The sequence below is a fragment of the Telmatherina bonti genome (genome assembly GCF_933228915.1).
Source record: "Telmatherina bonti genome assembly, chromosome: 14".
Taxonomy (NCBI): Eukaryota; Metazoa; Chordata; class Actinopteri; order Atheriniformes; family Telmatherinidae; genus Telmatherina; species Telmatherina bonti.
The window spans coordinates 17968925-17983495 of NC_136612.1; the positions used below are offsets into that span (position 1 = coordinate 17968925).

Sequence of the window (14571 nt, forward strand, 5' to 3'; positions counted from 1 at the left end):
TTGATCATTGCTCATCCTTACTCCAGTGCATCTCAGTAAAACTCACTGGAATATACAGAGTGTAAAAAGTACTGAGATGTGTACTCACACATACAGACACACACACCAGCTGACAGGGCTTATAAAAGATTAGTTCTGTTGAACAGATAAGATCCTGGTATTAGTACAGTTACTCTCCTGTCACTCCAGCACAGGAGAGGAGAGGAGCAGTCCAAAGGGAAATACGCAAGGTGGAAGAGTTGCTTGGATGAGAGAGAAAAAAGAAAGAAAAAAAAAAAAACAGGGAGGAGAGTGTGGATCCTGTCCTGTGTCAGTGGGAAAAAAAAACTAAACACTGTCTCTCTTTGAGCCTGTACACAGATGAAAAATCTCTGTGATCATCAGCATCATCTTAAGATCAGTCTGGAACACACAGGACTGGGCAGCTTGTAGCGTAGGAGAGAGGAGAGGGAACGGGAGGAAGTTTAGGGGAAGGTTGGACTGGGATATGGCTGGGACTGGGTTATAAATGGATAACTGGGGTCAGACATCTTCTTGTTCATACTGAAACTTCTGAAGGAGCAAAAGATGAAGAAGAAGAAAAAGGGGTTACTCTGGAGAAAAACTCCCCCCAGTCACCCTTTCACAACAGGAAGGGGTTGGTGGTTCCGGCAGGCTGCACCCCAGCCTGGGGGGGCATGCTCATCAGTGGCTGGGGCATGGACATGGAGGCTGGAATCCCTGCACTCATTCCGACGCCTGTTCCCACACCTCCCACAGAGCCAACCCCCATTCCTGGCATCATGCGGCCCATGGGGGCCATCCCTGTCAGGGGGACTGCGGCGACAGGCTGAGCGGGCACGGAAGAGATGGCCATGGGCTCCGCTATGCCACCAAAGCCAGAGGGCATCGGGCTGACGCGCATCTGGTTGAGGGTAGGCGGAGCTGGCTGGCTCACCTGGAAAGGGTTGGCATGGGGAGCTGGAGCAGCGCCACCTGAATGAAGTAAACAGATCATCACCTAAATATAAAGTCATGGATCAGTAGCTTCATCCATCATTTACTAGAGCTGCGACGATATGCTTTTGTCCCGATTCAATTCCATACAGATTTTTTGGGTGCCGATTTGATTAAAATTCTTCAATATTGATGATTTTTGTAGAATAAAAACAAAATTTTTTTTTATAAAACTTCTTTTTGCGAGTAATTTTTTTTCTATTTCAGTTAGGAGAAAACAACACAGTAGCTGCTATAATGCCCAAGAAGACAAGTAAAAAGATCAATAAAACCAATAAAAATGACAAAAATATTATAGTGGATTAATTTTATTTCATTAAAAAAAAAACTAAAAAAAAAACTATTTTTTAACCAAAAAAAAATAAAAAATTTTAAATTGTGAAACAAAAAAATCCCGACTTTCGATTCAATTTTCCCACCCCTATCATTTACACACAGTAAAAGTTTAGGGAGGCTTTGCCTCATATGGAACCGCAATAATAACACTTTGGAGAACTTTATTTTACCTGTAGAACTCAAGAACGGGTTCACGACTGGTGCAGGCTGGGCTGGCTTAGTCACCAGAGAGTCCAGGTTGACCAGAGCGGCATTGGGCCCAAGAAAGGATTCTGGAGTCTTTCTCATCGGGTTGATGGTAACAGAAGAGGATCCTAAGGTGGGCAAGGGGTCGAACAGGTCCAGGCTGCTGCTACTTGCCAAACTGTGTTGAGAGGGGACAGACGATGCAACGCCCACATCACCTGAAGACACAAAAGATAAGCTTATTTGACCAAAACCTTGTTTTTCTTGTTTTGTTCTTGAATTTTGCAGTAGTGTGGATTTTCTTTGTGTTCATTTTTGCCAAATCTTCAGTCTGGATTTCTTATTCACTGGTGCTTTAGCACGTTCAAAAGTGTGGTTGTACTTGAGTATCTGCATACGCATTTACTGAAAAATCAAGCAGAGTCAATGCAATAAAAGCAGTAACGTTATTTTATGAGAGGACATCAGAGGCAGACAGCCTGGCTGTTTTGTGGGAGACAGCAGTGGAGACATTTGTTAATGCACTCTCACAAACCCAGCATGCCAGCAAACACAGAGAGAAGTGTCAAAGGTGAAAACCACAACATGACAGGATATAAGCTGAGGCAGAGCTTCAAAAAAAACAAAAAAAAAACTTAATAATAAAAATGAGACGGTAACTGAATCAAAATAATATGAAGAATGAGCTGAATCTGTTTGGATGGCCTCTGCCTACAGAAGGATTTCTAAAAATGTTGTCTTTCCAAAGGTCTTTTCCTTGTCTTATGTTGGACTAAGTCACCCTTCCACACCGAGAATTTGAAGAAGAAAAAAAAAAAATTCAGACCTCTGCCAAACCAGTCACTGGAATAATCTCAAACAGCACCAAAAATTCTGAATTTCAGATTAATTTGCCTCAAATTTAGACGCGCTGGACAAACCATTACAATGTCACAGCAGATCTGAGATTGTTTCCATAAACTGCATGGCCTAGGGCTGAAAATCTATTTAGTTTTGCACCCACGAAAGCTGCATTAGGTCACACCACAGTGAAATCAGACCAGACCTAGAAAGACGGCTTATTTGAACCATTACATTTCAACTAAGCCGAATCTGAATGCATTTGCCGTGTGAAGCCAACAACGTAAAACCATGACTCCAGCGGTACAAACGCCGTCTTTGCTCAAGTCTGGTGGCACATACAAAGACGAGACGTGCGTGTCTGTGCCCTGCAGTAACACTGTGTCCGCAGACAGGCATCTTTTCACACACTGAGGGGGAAGCAACACAGACTCCGTGTCATTAGAGGGACAAAGACAGGGTGAGTACCAGTGGGAACAGAGGAGGAAGAGCGCAGGCTGTCAAACTCTGAGAAGTCTTCTTTGGATGTACCATTGGACGTACTGAACAGGTCAAAGCTACCTGTAAATAAGACAATGCATACACACACACACACACACACATACATACCAAGCAGACAATACACAGACAAGTGCAAAACAAAAAAAAACAAAACACAAGCACACACAGACAAATGGAAACAGACAACACAAACACGGATGAGTACAGATACTTTGGTAAAGTAAATAAATAAACACAATAAGCAGGTGAAAGCATGCGGATGGGCATTGAAAGGCGTTACTCATCAGTTAATGTGTGTCGTTGTGAGATTAAGCAAAAAAAAAAAAAGAGCCAACAATGGATTAAAAATGTTTTTTTAAACCAAATAAACAGAATATTTAAACCATCCTGCGTTTCTCCAGTCACTCCTTACTGATGGTCAGATTAACTAAACACCACGATTACAACATCCTAGGTGAATGTTAAACTGCAGAGGAGACTGATTAATAAAAACAAACAGGGAGGGAAAAAAAGTGGGCACCTGTGTTGGAAGTCTTGGGGCGGGCAGCTGCAGAGCTCCAGGGGTCTGCAGCAGGAGTAGAGTTCGCTGCCCAAGGATCACTGCTTTTCATAGGTGGGACAGAGGGAGGAGCACCCCATGGGTCCACTGGTGCTGCTTGTTTAGGGACAGAGCCTGGGGGAGGGGGTGGGGGGGAATGGGATTATTACTGACAATAATTCATTCTATCTAGTTTCATATATGACACTAAAGAGCTGATACCTAATACCTCCCATTCCTGCCTCGTGACATTTTCCTGTTGCCCCACTTAGCTTTGAAAACATTGTGGTTGTGTAAATGGTAGCAGCGGTGAAGAGTAGTTAAAAACCAAGAAACTTGTGGAATATCAAGTGTACTAAACTTTGTCACTGAAGCAGTCAGGTTTTACTGATGTAATCACTTCATGAAGAGATTTCCTTTTAAATGCAGATTTTGTGTCATCTAAAGTCCCATAATTATGTGCATCCATCCATTACTTTCCATAGACTTTAGATTTAAGCTATGTTGAGACCAACAGGCAAATGTGGACCAACATAAATGAAATTAGAATCAAAGGTTGGTTGGTGTCAAGTTAATGAAGAAAGGAAATGTCCTTCCCATAAGCTCATAAACATGCACTTTGTCTACACTGAAAAGAGTGTCACATTTTAATCTCTAAGCCTCCCTTCCTGCATCACAAACCTCTCACACTCCCTTTTTTTTTCCCCCTGCCTACAGAATCTTCCTCTAACTACCTCCCTGCTCCCAGACCAGCAATGCTGCCGAGCCAGTGGAGCAGCATTCCTATTGAACAAAGACTCACAGTCCTACGAGCTGCAGGTGGAGAGCAGAGATGGCGCACTCACACACAAACATGCAGCAACTTTGGTTTGTACTTCTTGATAAAGTCAGTCAGTACGTGGATATAATTAAATGTGACCTTTACCTGTGAGATCATATATGTACACTTACCATAAGGCTGCCACGGGTCTGCTGATGCAGCTGTAGCTCCGGCCCCGGCCCCGGCCCCGGCTCCGGCTCCGGCTCCGGCTCCTGAGCCCCACGGGTCAGCAGTAGCACGTGGCTCAGGAACATCCATTAGATCCATCAAAGATGACTGTGGCTAGTAAAATACAAGAGAGCTTGGGTGAAAAAACAAGACAACTGAACAGGGAAGACTGAAAAAAACACAATGGAAAAAAATTGGATTTTGAAGAACATATGAAAGAAAAAATGACCAAACGATCGTTTGGTCTATAAAAAAAAGTAAAGCTGCTCAAACATAGTGATGGTATTTATGTCACTAACTATTGAGAAAAACAAGAGCTCATGTCATGCAAGCATACTTCAACACTTAAGCACTGTGTGCCCAAAAAGTCCAGCCAGGCAGCCAGTTATTCAGGCAGAATAATGATGAGAGAACGAGGCAGTCTGCTGCCAGTTACTGCTGCTGATGGAGCACATGGGGTCAGTCAGGAAAGAGAGGACGGGGAGAGACGAGACTATTTCAGGCATGCGTTTCTGATAATGGAAGAACTGAGTCAGCCCAGCCCCAATGTTCCGGTGCGTTTTACCTCTTTCTTCTTCTTGGCCAGCTTCGCAGAGCCTGGACCTTCTTTCTTGCTCTCCTCCAAAGCCATTTGTAGTCTCAGGTCATCCCCTCTGCGAATGCGTTCCTCCTAAACAAATGGAGATACACCATGTACACAAATTTCTTATAGAGCCTACATCAAGTTCATTGGTTGTTTTTCAGATGTGTGTTTGTGACAGTGTACAGTGTACCTGCTCTGCAGCTTCTCTGCTCATGGCTAAGGCAAGTTGTAGCTGCAGCTCCTCCTCTCCACTGGTCTGAGGCCTGGCCTGCTCCAGCTCGGACCCAGCATTGGGAGATGTGGCTAACAAACAGAAGGTGTGTTTAAGTCACTGTTATAACATACTGTATATATGATTATAAACTAATACACATCACGGGTTCCAGTCACTGGTTTTTGTATACTCTAACCATAATAAACACAATATTTACAATCGCATTTTATTCATTATTTTTACCCATGATTTTAACTGTATAAAAGCAGTGTGTATGTGCTAATGTATGTGTGATTATCAGCCATCAGCGAGCGTCTGAGGGGAAGACATGTCCATTCAGCTAATGGGATTAGCTAAGACCATGTGGCAGCTAAGGGAAACACACACATACAATACACGTGACGAATACACACGCACACAAACACACAACCTTCCCAGGATAAGAATGTTACAACACTCATTAAGGTAACATCCATTGTTTTAATTCTCTGAGTCACTTTGTAGGTTTGACTTTCAAAACTGCTGCTTTCACATTTCCACGAGAACCACATGAAACAGCACTTATTTGATTTCCTTTCTCTGTGTAGTGTCATTATGTCTACTTCATTTCTGTGTGAATGTTGTGGGTGTACAAAGGTGCCCGCGGAGTTTTCTTCAGCTAAATTTATTTTCTCGGTGATGATTCACATGCAAAGGTTGTTTATCCTTACCAGTATTAAATGAGACAAAGAAAAGGGGTCATTTTCAGATGGCAGAGGCTATTAGCCCTCAACAGTCTTAAGACTGATCATATTATTACCAGAATCCCGTATGCATGCGGGTTTTCACTATACTGTTCATAATGAACAGTATAGAACAGTATAGACAGACATGACATGGCTCAACAATAGTTTCATTATTTGACAAGACAGTCTTTGAAACTTCTCACTTTGACTAACATGCGCCTGCTCTCTGACAAGATTTTTCTGTCCACACAACACTTCAACTTTTTTATTTTTAGAATATTGTACAAATGAGAGTCAGTCTGAGAGCCATATACCATAAAATATTTTCATTTTCATGATGTGATTTTAAGAGAAAATGTACACTTCTGTTAAGACAGCCTGGAAATGAGCAGAATCCCAACCTGGAAGGAGCATTATTTTATATTCTTAATAGTTCAACTGTTGTCATAGAAAGTGCATTAAGCTGGGTTTTGTACACTTGTGGGTTAGGCTTTTATCGTTGTTCTTATTTATGCAATCCCTGACGAACTTGACAATTGGCGACCTGGGTGCTGTAGCATCTGCTAGATGACACTCTGTATGGTTACGGCAAGCATTAGCAGTCTACCAACAAGGCTTTTGTCATCAATAATGCTGTTGTTAAACATCTAAGAAAAAGTCAGCTGATCAAGAGAAAGACAAACGTCTAAACACGCCAATACCTTATTTTTTTGTCAGCAAATTATCAGTAATTACTCACTTTAATGTTCCAGAAAATGACAATGAAGACATTTGTACAACGAGTAATCAATCAGATATTCCAAGAGCCTAAAACATTTCCAGTCTAAACTCCTCATAAATGATTCTTAATCTGCTTTTGGCTCCAGCTTCACGTCTCATTCCTTGTCTCCCTACCTTAAATCTTAACTGACGTCTCTACATCTCGTCTCTACGTCTCCTCCACCGCCTTCCTGTCAAGCCCATGCCCCACCGCTCCGTCTCTGGGCTACATATCTCAGGGGAAAGTGGTCAGGGCTAAAGGTGTGTTTGTTTAGCTGATGGAACTGGAGCCCTGGCTTCAACATCAGCTACATATCTGCCCTAAATAGACAGTGAGGACAGCTGCAGCAAAGCTGGAGAGACAATGCGATCCGCCAGACAACGTTTGATTGATATGATCATATCAGATACACACAAGCAAATAAATACAATACAAAATAAAAGTCTATCCATATGAAGCAAATAAGTGAACAGAGTGATTAGCTTACACGACTGTTTTACCTCAGAACATTTTTTTTCACTTGTCAAACTATGTTTCACTTGTTTTCAAACAGACACACACACACACACACACACACACACACACACACACACACACACACACACACACACACACACACACACACACACACACACACACACACACACACACACACGACATTTTTGTTTAAAAAGTAAAATTTGAGTGATGTTTTCTCAAAAAACTGCATCCAAAGCAAAAAAAAAAAAAAAAAAAAAGAGGAACCTTCTCCAACACTACAAGAAAGGGCAAACTGGTGCACAAATGAAAACATCACAACATTTAATCTTTTCTGGTCACAAAAGACAAATAAATAAAACTTAAAGCCAACTAAAACATACCAGTTCCTTGCCCACCACTGTGGGAATAGACCATATATGGCTTCTTGGTAGTCTACACACACACACACACGCACACACAACTCTGCCTGCAAGATAAAAAGTTTAATTTTCTCAGTCAGTCAATTTCCCACAACCGTTTCCCAGTGGCTGAAGAAGCAAAGACCTTATTTCTTATCTTACCATCTGTAGTCATATTAATGCTTTCTGCAATAACATAAAAATGGAGTTGCAGCTATGAAACGGGCTTTTATAGCAGATTTAGGGAGTGATAACAGGGCACACAACTTCGACTGAATAGTGACACCCTTGAAAACTTGATACATTTTCCACACACTCACATTTCAGATTCCTTAACACTGGATCTGAAAGGCTTTTATTGCCATGTACAGTAAACTACATTTACAGACTGGTGAACTTGTGGTGTCAGTAAAGAGTGCAAACAGACAAACAAAGGCTATTTATTTTGAAGAATTAGGCTGCCATGGATGGATTTTTTTTTACAATACTGTTATAAAACTGCCTGGTCAAAAAAAAAAAAAAAAAAAAAAAAAGGTCATCACCTGACCTGGTTTTAACTCAGCAAAAGAATATGGGCCTCCTATTGGATAATTACTGCAGATATAATCATCTTTCAGCTGACAGCAAGTTGATTAATCCTAACTGATGCAATGAATACTCAACATTTCTGAACAACCATGTGGAAAGACACATTCAGTGCTCACAGGAAAGATATTTATCTGTTGAAGGGTCAAGTCATTGGCATGCACCTAGTACAAAATGGACTGCAGAAGCTACTAAAATTGAGTTAAGAGCTGTCCAATGCATTATTAAAAACTGGAAGTATTGTGGGGAATCACCATCTTTGAGGAAGAATTGTGGTCAGAAAAACATCTTTTACTGTGGTGATCAGTGATCACTTAGAAGTTTAGTAAGAAAACCAACAGTAGAACTCAGGGCTATGTCTATTTGTGATTGTAAGAACATTTCCACATGAACAATGTGAAGGGAGCGACAGGAATTGAGACTGAACAGCTGATTAGCCATAAGAAAACCACTGTTCATGAGGCTAACTGGAGAAAAAAAAGCTTCTATTTGCTAAGGACTCCGGAGCAATGGAAGAAGGTTATGTGGTCTGATTCGTCCAGGTTTGCTCTGTTCCAGAGTGATAGGAGCATCAAGCTAAGAAGAGAAGCAGATGAAGTGATGCTGGGATCATGTCTAGTGTCTACTGTAAAAGCCTATGTGGGGAATGCTCATGGACTGGCCAGCAGACAGTCCAGCCCTGAACCTCGGGGAGAATCTTTAGGCTGTGCTGGAGAAGGCTTTGTGCAGTAAACAGACTCCTCATCATCAATACAAGATCTTGGTGAAAATTAGTGCAACACTGGATGGAAATAAATCTAATGAAATTGCAGAAACATATCAAAACAATATCAACTGTGTGTTGCAATCAAATTTAAAAGCGGTCCAATAAAACATGAAGGCATATGACCAGCTGTGTATGTGTATACTCTCTGAGAATATATCATTAATTACATACAAACTATAATTATAACAAAATAAATCAAAAGCAGTGTCTGGACTAAACACTGTTTGGGATTAGAGAGTATTAAATGATAAACCTAAAAACGTTTGTATTTTCACTGAAGTCTTCAGTAGCGAAAAGTCTGAGAAACCAAAACTTTTCTTGTCAAAATCAAGAATTGCTCACACAATTCCTATTTATTACACTTCATATGAATATTCTGAAAAAGATAAATAAAAAATCCACGTTTTCTATCTGGAAAAAAAAAAACATGTAAACTGTTAACATGTGAAGTACTAGAAAGCCAAAACTAAATTCCTTGTCTTAATCTTGTTTGTAAATATATGTGGATAATTAAAAAGTTCTAAAACAGGCTTACATTGACACCCACTCTCACAGGACCATTTATTCACGCCCCGTCTGCACGATCATTCTCTGAAAGTTCAATTGGAATCTCAACGATTCCCAGTCACTTCCCACATCCACAGTCTAGTAAACCTCCAATTGGTCAGTCTGTTGTTCAGATTTCTCCACTGATGACCCGGCTGCTGAAGTTTCCGCTCCAGAGCCACGAATTCAAACATAAAGCACACAGGAATGTGAGCCTAAACATGAGGCTGAAATGGACCCTTCACGTTAAATGCAAAATTCACACCGGCTCCAACCACATGCATGGCAACGAACATGGTGGACTCTCACCCCCGATAGCTGTTGGATCCAACTAGACCAGTTCAAACACCAAGGAAAGTAGCTCTTATTCCCAGAAATGGTCCCCTTGTGCAGGTACAAAAAAATGGATTAGATTCTGGAGTTCCCATAAAGGAAATCACAGCGTGATCTGCTTCGCTACACTGTCACTGTCTTATAAAATAATGAGCGCATCACTGAAGAGAGCAGATTTTTGTGTCATGTGGATGAAAGATGATTTTTTTTTTTTTTTTGATGGGGGGATTCTCTTTCCTCTTTTGTGAGTGAGTGCGTGTATGCGTGTGTGTGTGTGGGGGGGAGAAGGAGGGCACTCAGGAATGCAGCCCTACTGCAGGACTGCAAGCCAGAAACAGAACAGGGGGAGGGGAGAGTTTCACGATGCAGGCCAAAGTTTCAGCATCTGAGCTACAGTCGTAACAATCAACTCGACGCCATTAGAAATGTTGCTTAAATACAGGAATAAGCATTATGTGTGTGCATTTAATCTATTCGTGTGTACTCACAGCCATGGTAAGAGGCAGGCGAGCCCTCTGATCTGCCATACTCTTCACTGTAGGATGTTGAAAGGTTGGGCTGAGATGAACCTCGGCCAAAACCCATTTGACTGCTCCCTGTAGATACCTGGGCCATACGCTCTTTGGTCTTCAAAGCCTGAGACCTAATAAGGCAAAAAAGAACAACAGAGCTTGATTAATTTGTTTACTTTAACGCCACATTCTCATAATCCCTCAGGTGAGGTCCCAATGGACAAGTTAGCAAGAAATGTGAAGGTGACAGGTCTATGGAGCAAAAAGTGACAAGAATAAATCTATTTAGCAAATTTAATTTGACAATAATGGCTTCACTTTCACAGGGAAACATTTATTAGATAAAGAAACATTTCTGTCAAAGCTTCAGACTATAGCAGGAATTCTCATCATTCTGCAGCAAGAACCTCCACATTCTCAAACTTTTCTAGAAATTAGAGCTTAAATCAAGTTTCTTCCCAGACTAGCATTTCAGTTTAGTAGATGAGCAACTGTACATTTGTGTGTAAAGATACAAAAAAAAAAAAAAAAGCCCTGTTAACAAAGCACCATCCTGTCCATGTCTTTATTTGCAAGTAAAAGACAAGAGATAACGGCACATGGCCAAAATTCCTCCTTACACTGTGCAGAAGATAAAACTGGAAACTGAGTTTCTTATCTCCACCACAGATGAAGTTGTCAGGGATCAAAGCTTGATTCAGTTTTATGTGGACAAGGCTTTGCATTGCACGCAGTTTAAAGTAGCAGTCATTTATTTTATAATAATCAAAATAAGAGAAAGAAGGAAAACAGTGCAAGTGTCAGTCATGCTTGAACTGTGCAGCCGTTTCTAAATGCAGAACTCTGCTGCTCGCTGCATGGCAGAGGATGTAGAGCGAAAGTCTGGGACAAAGCAGCAGACTTTAGTTTTTGGTTTTTATTGGCTTTTCTTGGTTTCACTGCCACAGCTAAAAGCAGGGAAGAGAACAAACACTGACTAAAACCATTAGAAGCAAGACAAGAGCTTCTTGGCATTAAATACACCCTGAAGGGGATAAAAATAATCAATCGCTCCACTTCCAGTAAATAAAAACACAAGCTGAATTTTTAAGTTCACCTCTCTCCTTTAAGGCGGTCTTCATCTTTGAGTAGGACCACTAGCTGCTTGCTCTTCTCCCTGACGTTGATGCCCTGGTCTTTCCCATCTCTGTCGATGTACTGGAAGTCCTTCAGGGTCTGGATGGCGAAGATGTTCTCTTTGCACTGCAGCGCCACTCTCTCAGACCCGGTCTTGATCAGGTAGTCGAGCAGAGTAAGAGCTTTGTAGACGTGACGCCAGTTCTTGCCGTGGTCATTCAGCCGCTTCCAGATCATGTTCATGATTTCGCTGAAGGCAACCACATTGTACGTGAGGTCTGCGATCTCTGACATGAGTGAAGATGAAGGGCCCCAGGGGTCATTGGACGTGGCCTCTCTGACTTTCTTCTCTGCTTCAGAATAGTTGTTCACCATGTTTTTCATCTGCCGGCGGATGGTGCTTGGCATTGTGGCGGTGGAGAAGATGGGACAGATACAAAGAAATAAAATAAAATGTGCACTCTCGTTAGAGAGGAACTTGGGACACTAGTAGTGCTGGAATGAAAAAAAAAAAAGGCTAACACACACGTACACGGGGTGTAAATGTGTGTAACCTTCAGGTGTAGCTTGAGTTTTGTGCCCTTTTTCACTGCACGGCAGTGGTTTGTATAATTCTGTTTATCCTTGTGTGTTAAAGTGTGTTATGTATGCGTTTATGAGCCGTCTCCAGGCCAGTGCAGTGTTTCCGTGTCCTCTAGAGCGGCGCCTGTTAAAACCATCTCCACACACGCAGTGCAGGCTGCACACATGACCACGCCATTACCTAGGACAAACAGACAAATAATAGATTAGTGTGGGGAAGATAGGAAATAGACATTCAGGGGGGGGAAAGAAGTATTTTGGACAACTGCTTAAGTCATAACTTACAAAAAGACGTTTTGCCAATTTGTACATCTCAACAATAACATCTTGATGAATCCTATTTACAGGGGCAGCTGTTGTGCTTTCCCTTCTGAAACTACACAAACATGTTTCATACTTTCAGACTGAGATAAGCTTTTTCCATGTCTGCCTACTTGCATATCATACAGCAACTTTGACTTTCAAAAGTGCCACTTAAGTTTACAGTAAGTTAACATGATGGCAAATTAAAAAGTAGGATGCTGGAAAAAATAACGCTGAACACCTCAGGTCTATGTGGTCATACTGTTTGTAAACCTTAGATAGGGCTCAATGAGAGGGCTCGCAAGACAATCTTTGTTTACATGCAATGCAAACATCATAGCATATGATTTACTGAATGCACTTCACCTTATTGCAAAGGTGAATGAAGTGATGTCAATAAATATTAGCAGTGTTTCTTTAGCTCACAATGTAAAGACAATTTATTGTGATAATCAATACAAAATAAATAGTTTAGCAGCATGAGAAGGTCACAAAAACTGTTCATTTCTCAAGCTAATTTGTCAATGGCAGCAAAAGAAAATTGTTACAGGTTATTTAAAATGAATAAAACACATAATGAACTCCATTATCAACTTGTATTTTTTTTACTCGTTGACAGACCATGAAGAGAAAAAGGCACAAAATTGCAGATAAGCTAAGCAGATCAGACTTGATCTGGCGTCACATTACTGACAAACAGTTTATCAACACATGGCTGCAATTTAATTATTTTAAATCAGCCACTTGGTCCGATGATCACAAAATGCCAATCATACCTTAAAACAAAACAGATATATTTAGTCAGACACAACTTGATTTCAAGTTGGTAATGCCATTCTACAAATTATCTACATCCTTACACAGCAACACACTTTTCACAATAAAACTGTTTCCTATTAGTGGTTGAGTAAAAAAAACAAAACATTTCCAGTGTAATGATGACTTGAGTCACTGATGACGCCTTTGTCTTGTTTTTCAAGATCAATGTCCCAGCCTGTAATCACTTCCTGACAAATAAAGAAAAAAGTGGGCGTAGACCCACAGCTGTGCAGCCTCCAAGTTCACATGAAAACTCTTGATCATGAAAACCCTGAGCTGTATGGAACACACATTTACTGTCATGAGTCTCCTTTTAACGAAGTAGTATTTGGATGTTTCAGTAATACAGCCTGCTGGAAGCGGGGTGGTTGCAAAACACTTAAAGCTCAAATGGAAACACTGCATGCTGTCAGGAAGCACAAGAGCAACGCAAAAGATTTTCTGTGCCCATCATCATTATACTCTGACAACCATCTCCACAAACCTATGACTTATCTCATTCAGTAATCTGATCTCTGCACTGAGCGTGCATCAACAGGCCCTGCAACCAAAAGCCTTCCTGATGAGAAATTCTTTTTTTTTTTCCTATCCAGTGTTAACATATAATAAACCCCCCTTTAAATTTTAGCGATATGTTGTTCATGGGGAGTCTGGAACTATTAGAAACAGCTGAATGCACCAAAGTTAAGGAAACTAGTGTATGTGGTTGGGTAATAAGTCAACAAATAGGCACATCTAACAAATAAATTCACTTAAAACCTTTGAAACATGATTCTTGTGGGGCATAGCCCCACCCCCCTCTCCAAAGGTTCCCTCATCACCCATCTTACCCACTGCATCCGCATGAATACAGATCAGACCTAATGACACATCTGCTGCTATAATCACCTATTCACCCATAGCCGACAGGAGGAAGAGAGGGGAGTCTGTCTCGTCCTATCCCACCCTCCCGTGCCCACTTCACATCCCGGAACAACCCCCCTACCAACAGACACCCCGATCATCCTTCGTTCAGCACACAAGACTGTGTTTGTGTGAGAGCTGAAATCATCATATATCATTGCATGTTAATTATGTCAAAAATGACTTTACTTCTCATCAGTCTGATCAAACTGTCTGCATAGCATGAAGGAAAAGGACACATCTGCCAACCCATCTCATCCACCGTTTGTCAAACAGAGGCAGATGAAAAGATAATTTTTACCCTATTCCTCCCTTTAAAACAGCACCAATTACAATTAAATCAATAATTTTTCTACACATTTATACCAACAATTACCTACTCTTTTATTGCTATTAAAACTAAACACAGATTTTTGTTTTGGGGTGGCAAGAATTAAAAAAAAAAAAAAAAAACTGTTCACTTATGTAAACATCATAAGTTATATTTTATGTTTGCAGCTTATTTATGACATATCCTCTATATATGCTTACCATAATCATTTTGTGTTCATGGACCATAAA

General features: G+C 40.9%; 1 protein-coding gene across 1 annotated transcript; it reads right to left on the reverse strand.

Annotated features, from left to right (window-relative positions):
• Positions 1 to 622: 622 nt before the first annotated feature.
• Positions 623 to 11811, reverse strand: epn2 (epsin 2; the record flags this gene model as incomplete). Its single annotated transcript, XM_079252880.1, has 9 exons — positions 623 to 975; positions 1503 to 1736; positions 2827 to 2919; positions 3380 to 3532; positions 4349 to 4499; positions 4951 to 5055; positions 5159 to 5271; positions 10264 to 10418; positions 11384 to 11811. The coding sequence occupies 9 exons, from the start codon at positions 11809 to 11811 to the stop codon at positions 623 to 625; spliced, it is 1785 nt and encodes a 594-aa protein (XP_079109006.1).
• Between the last annotated feature and the right edge of the window lie 2760 nt (positions 11812 to 14571).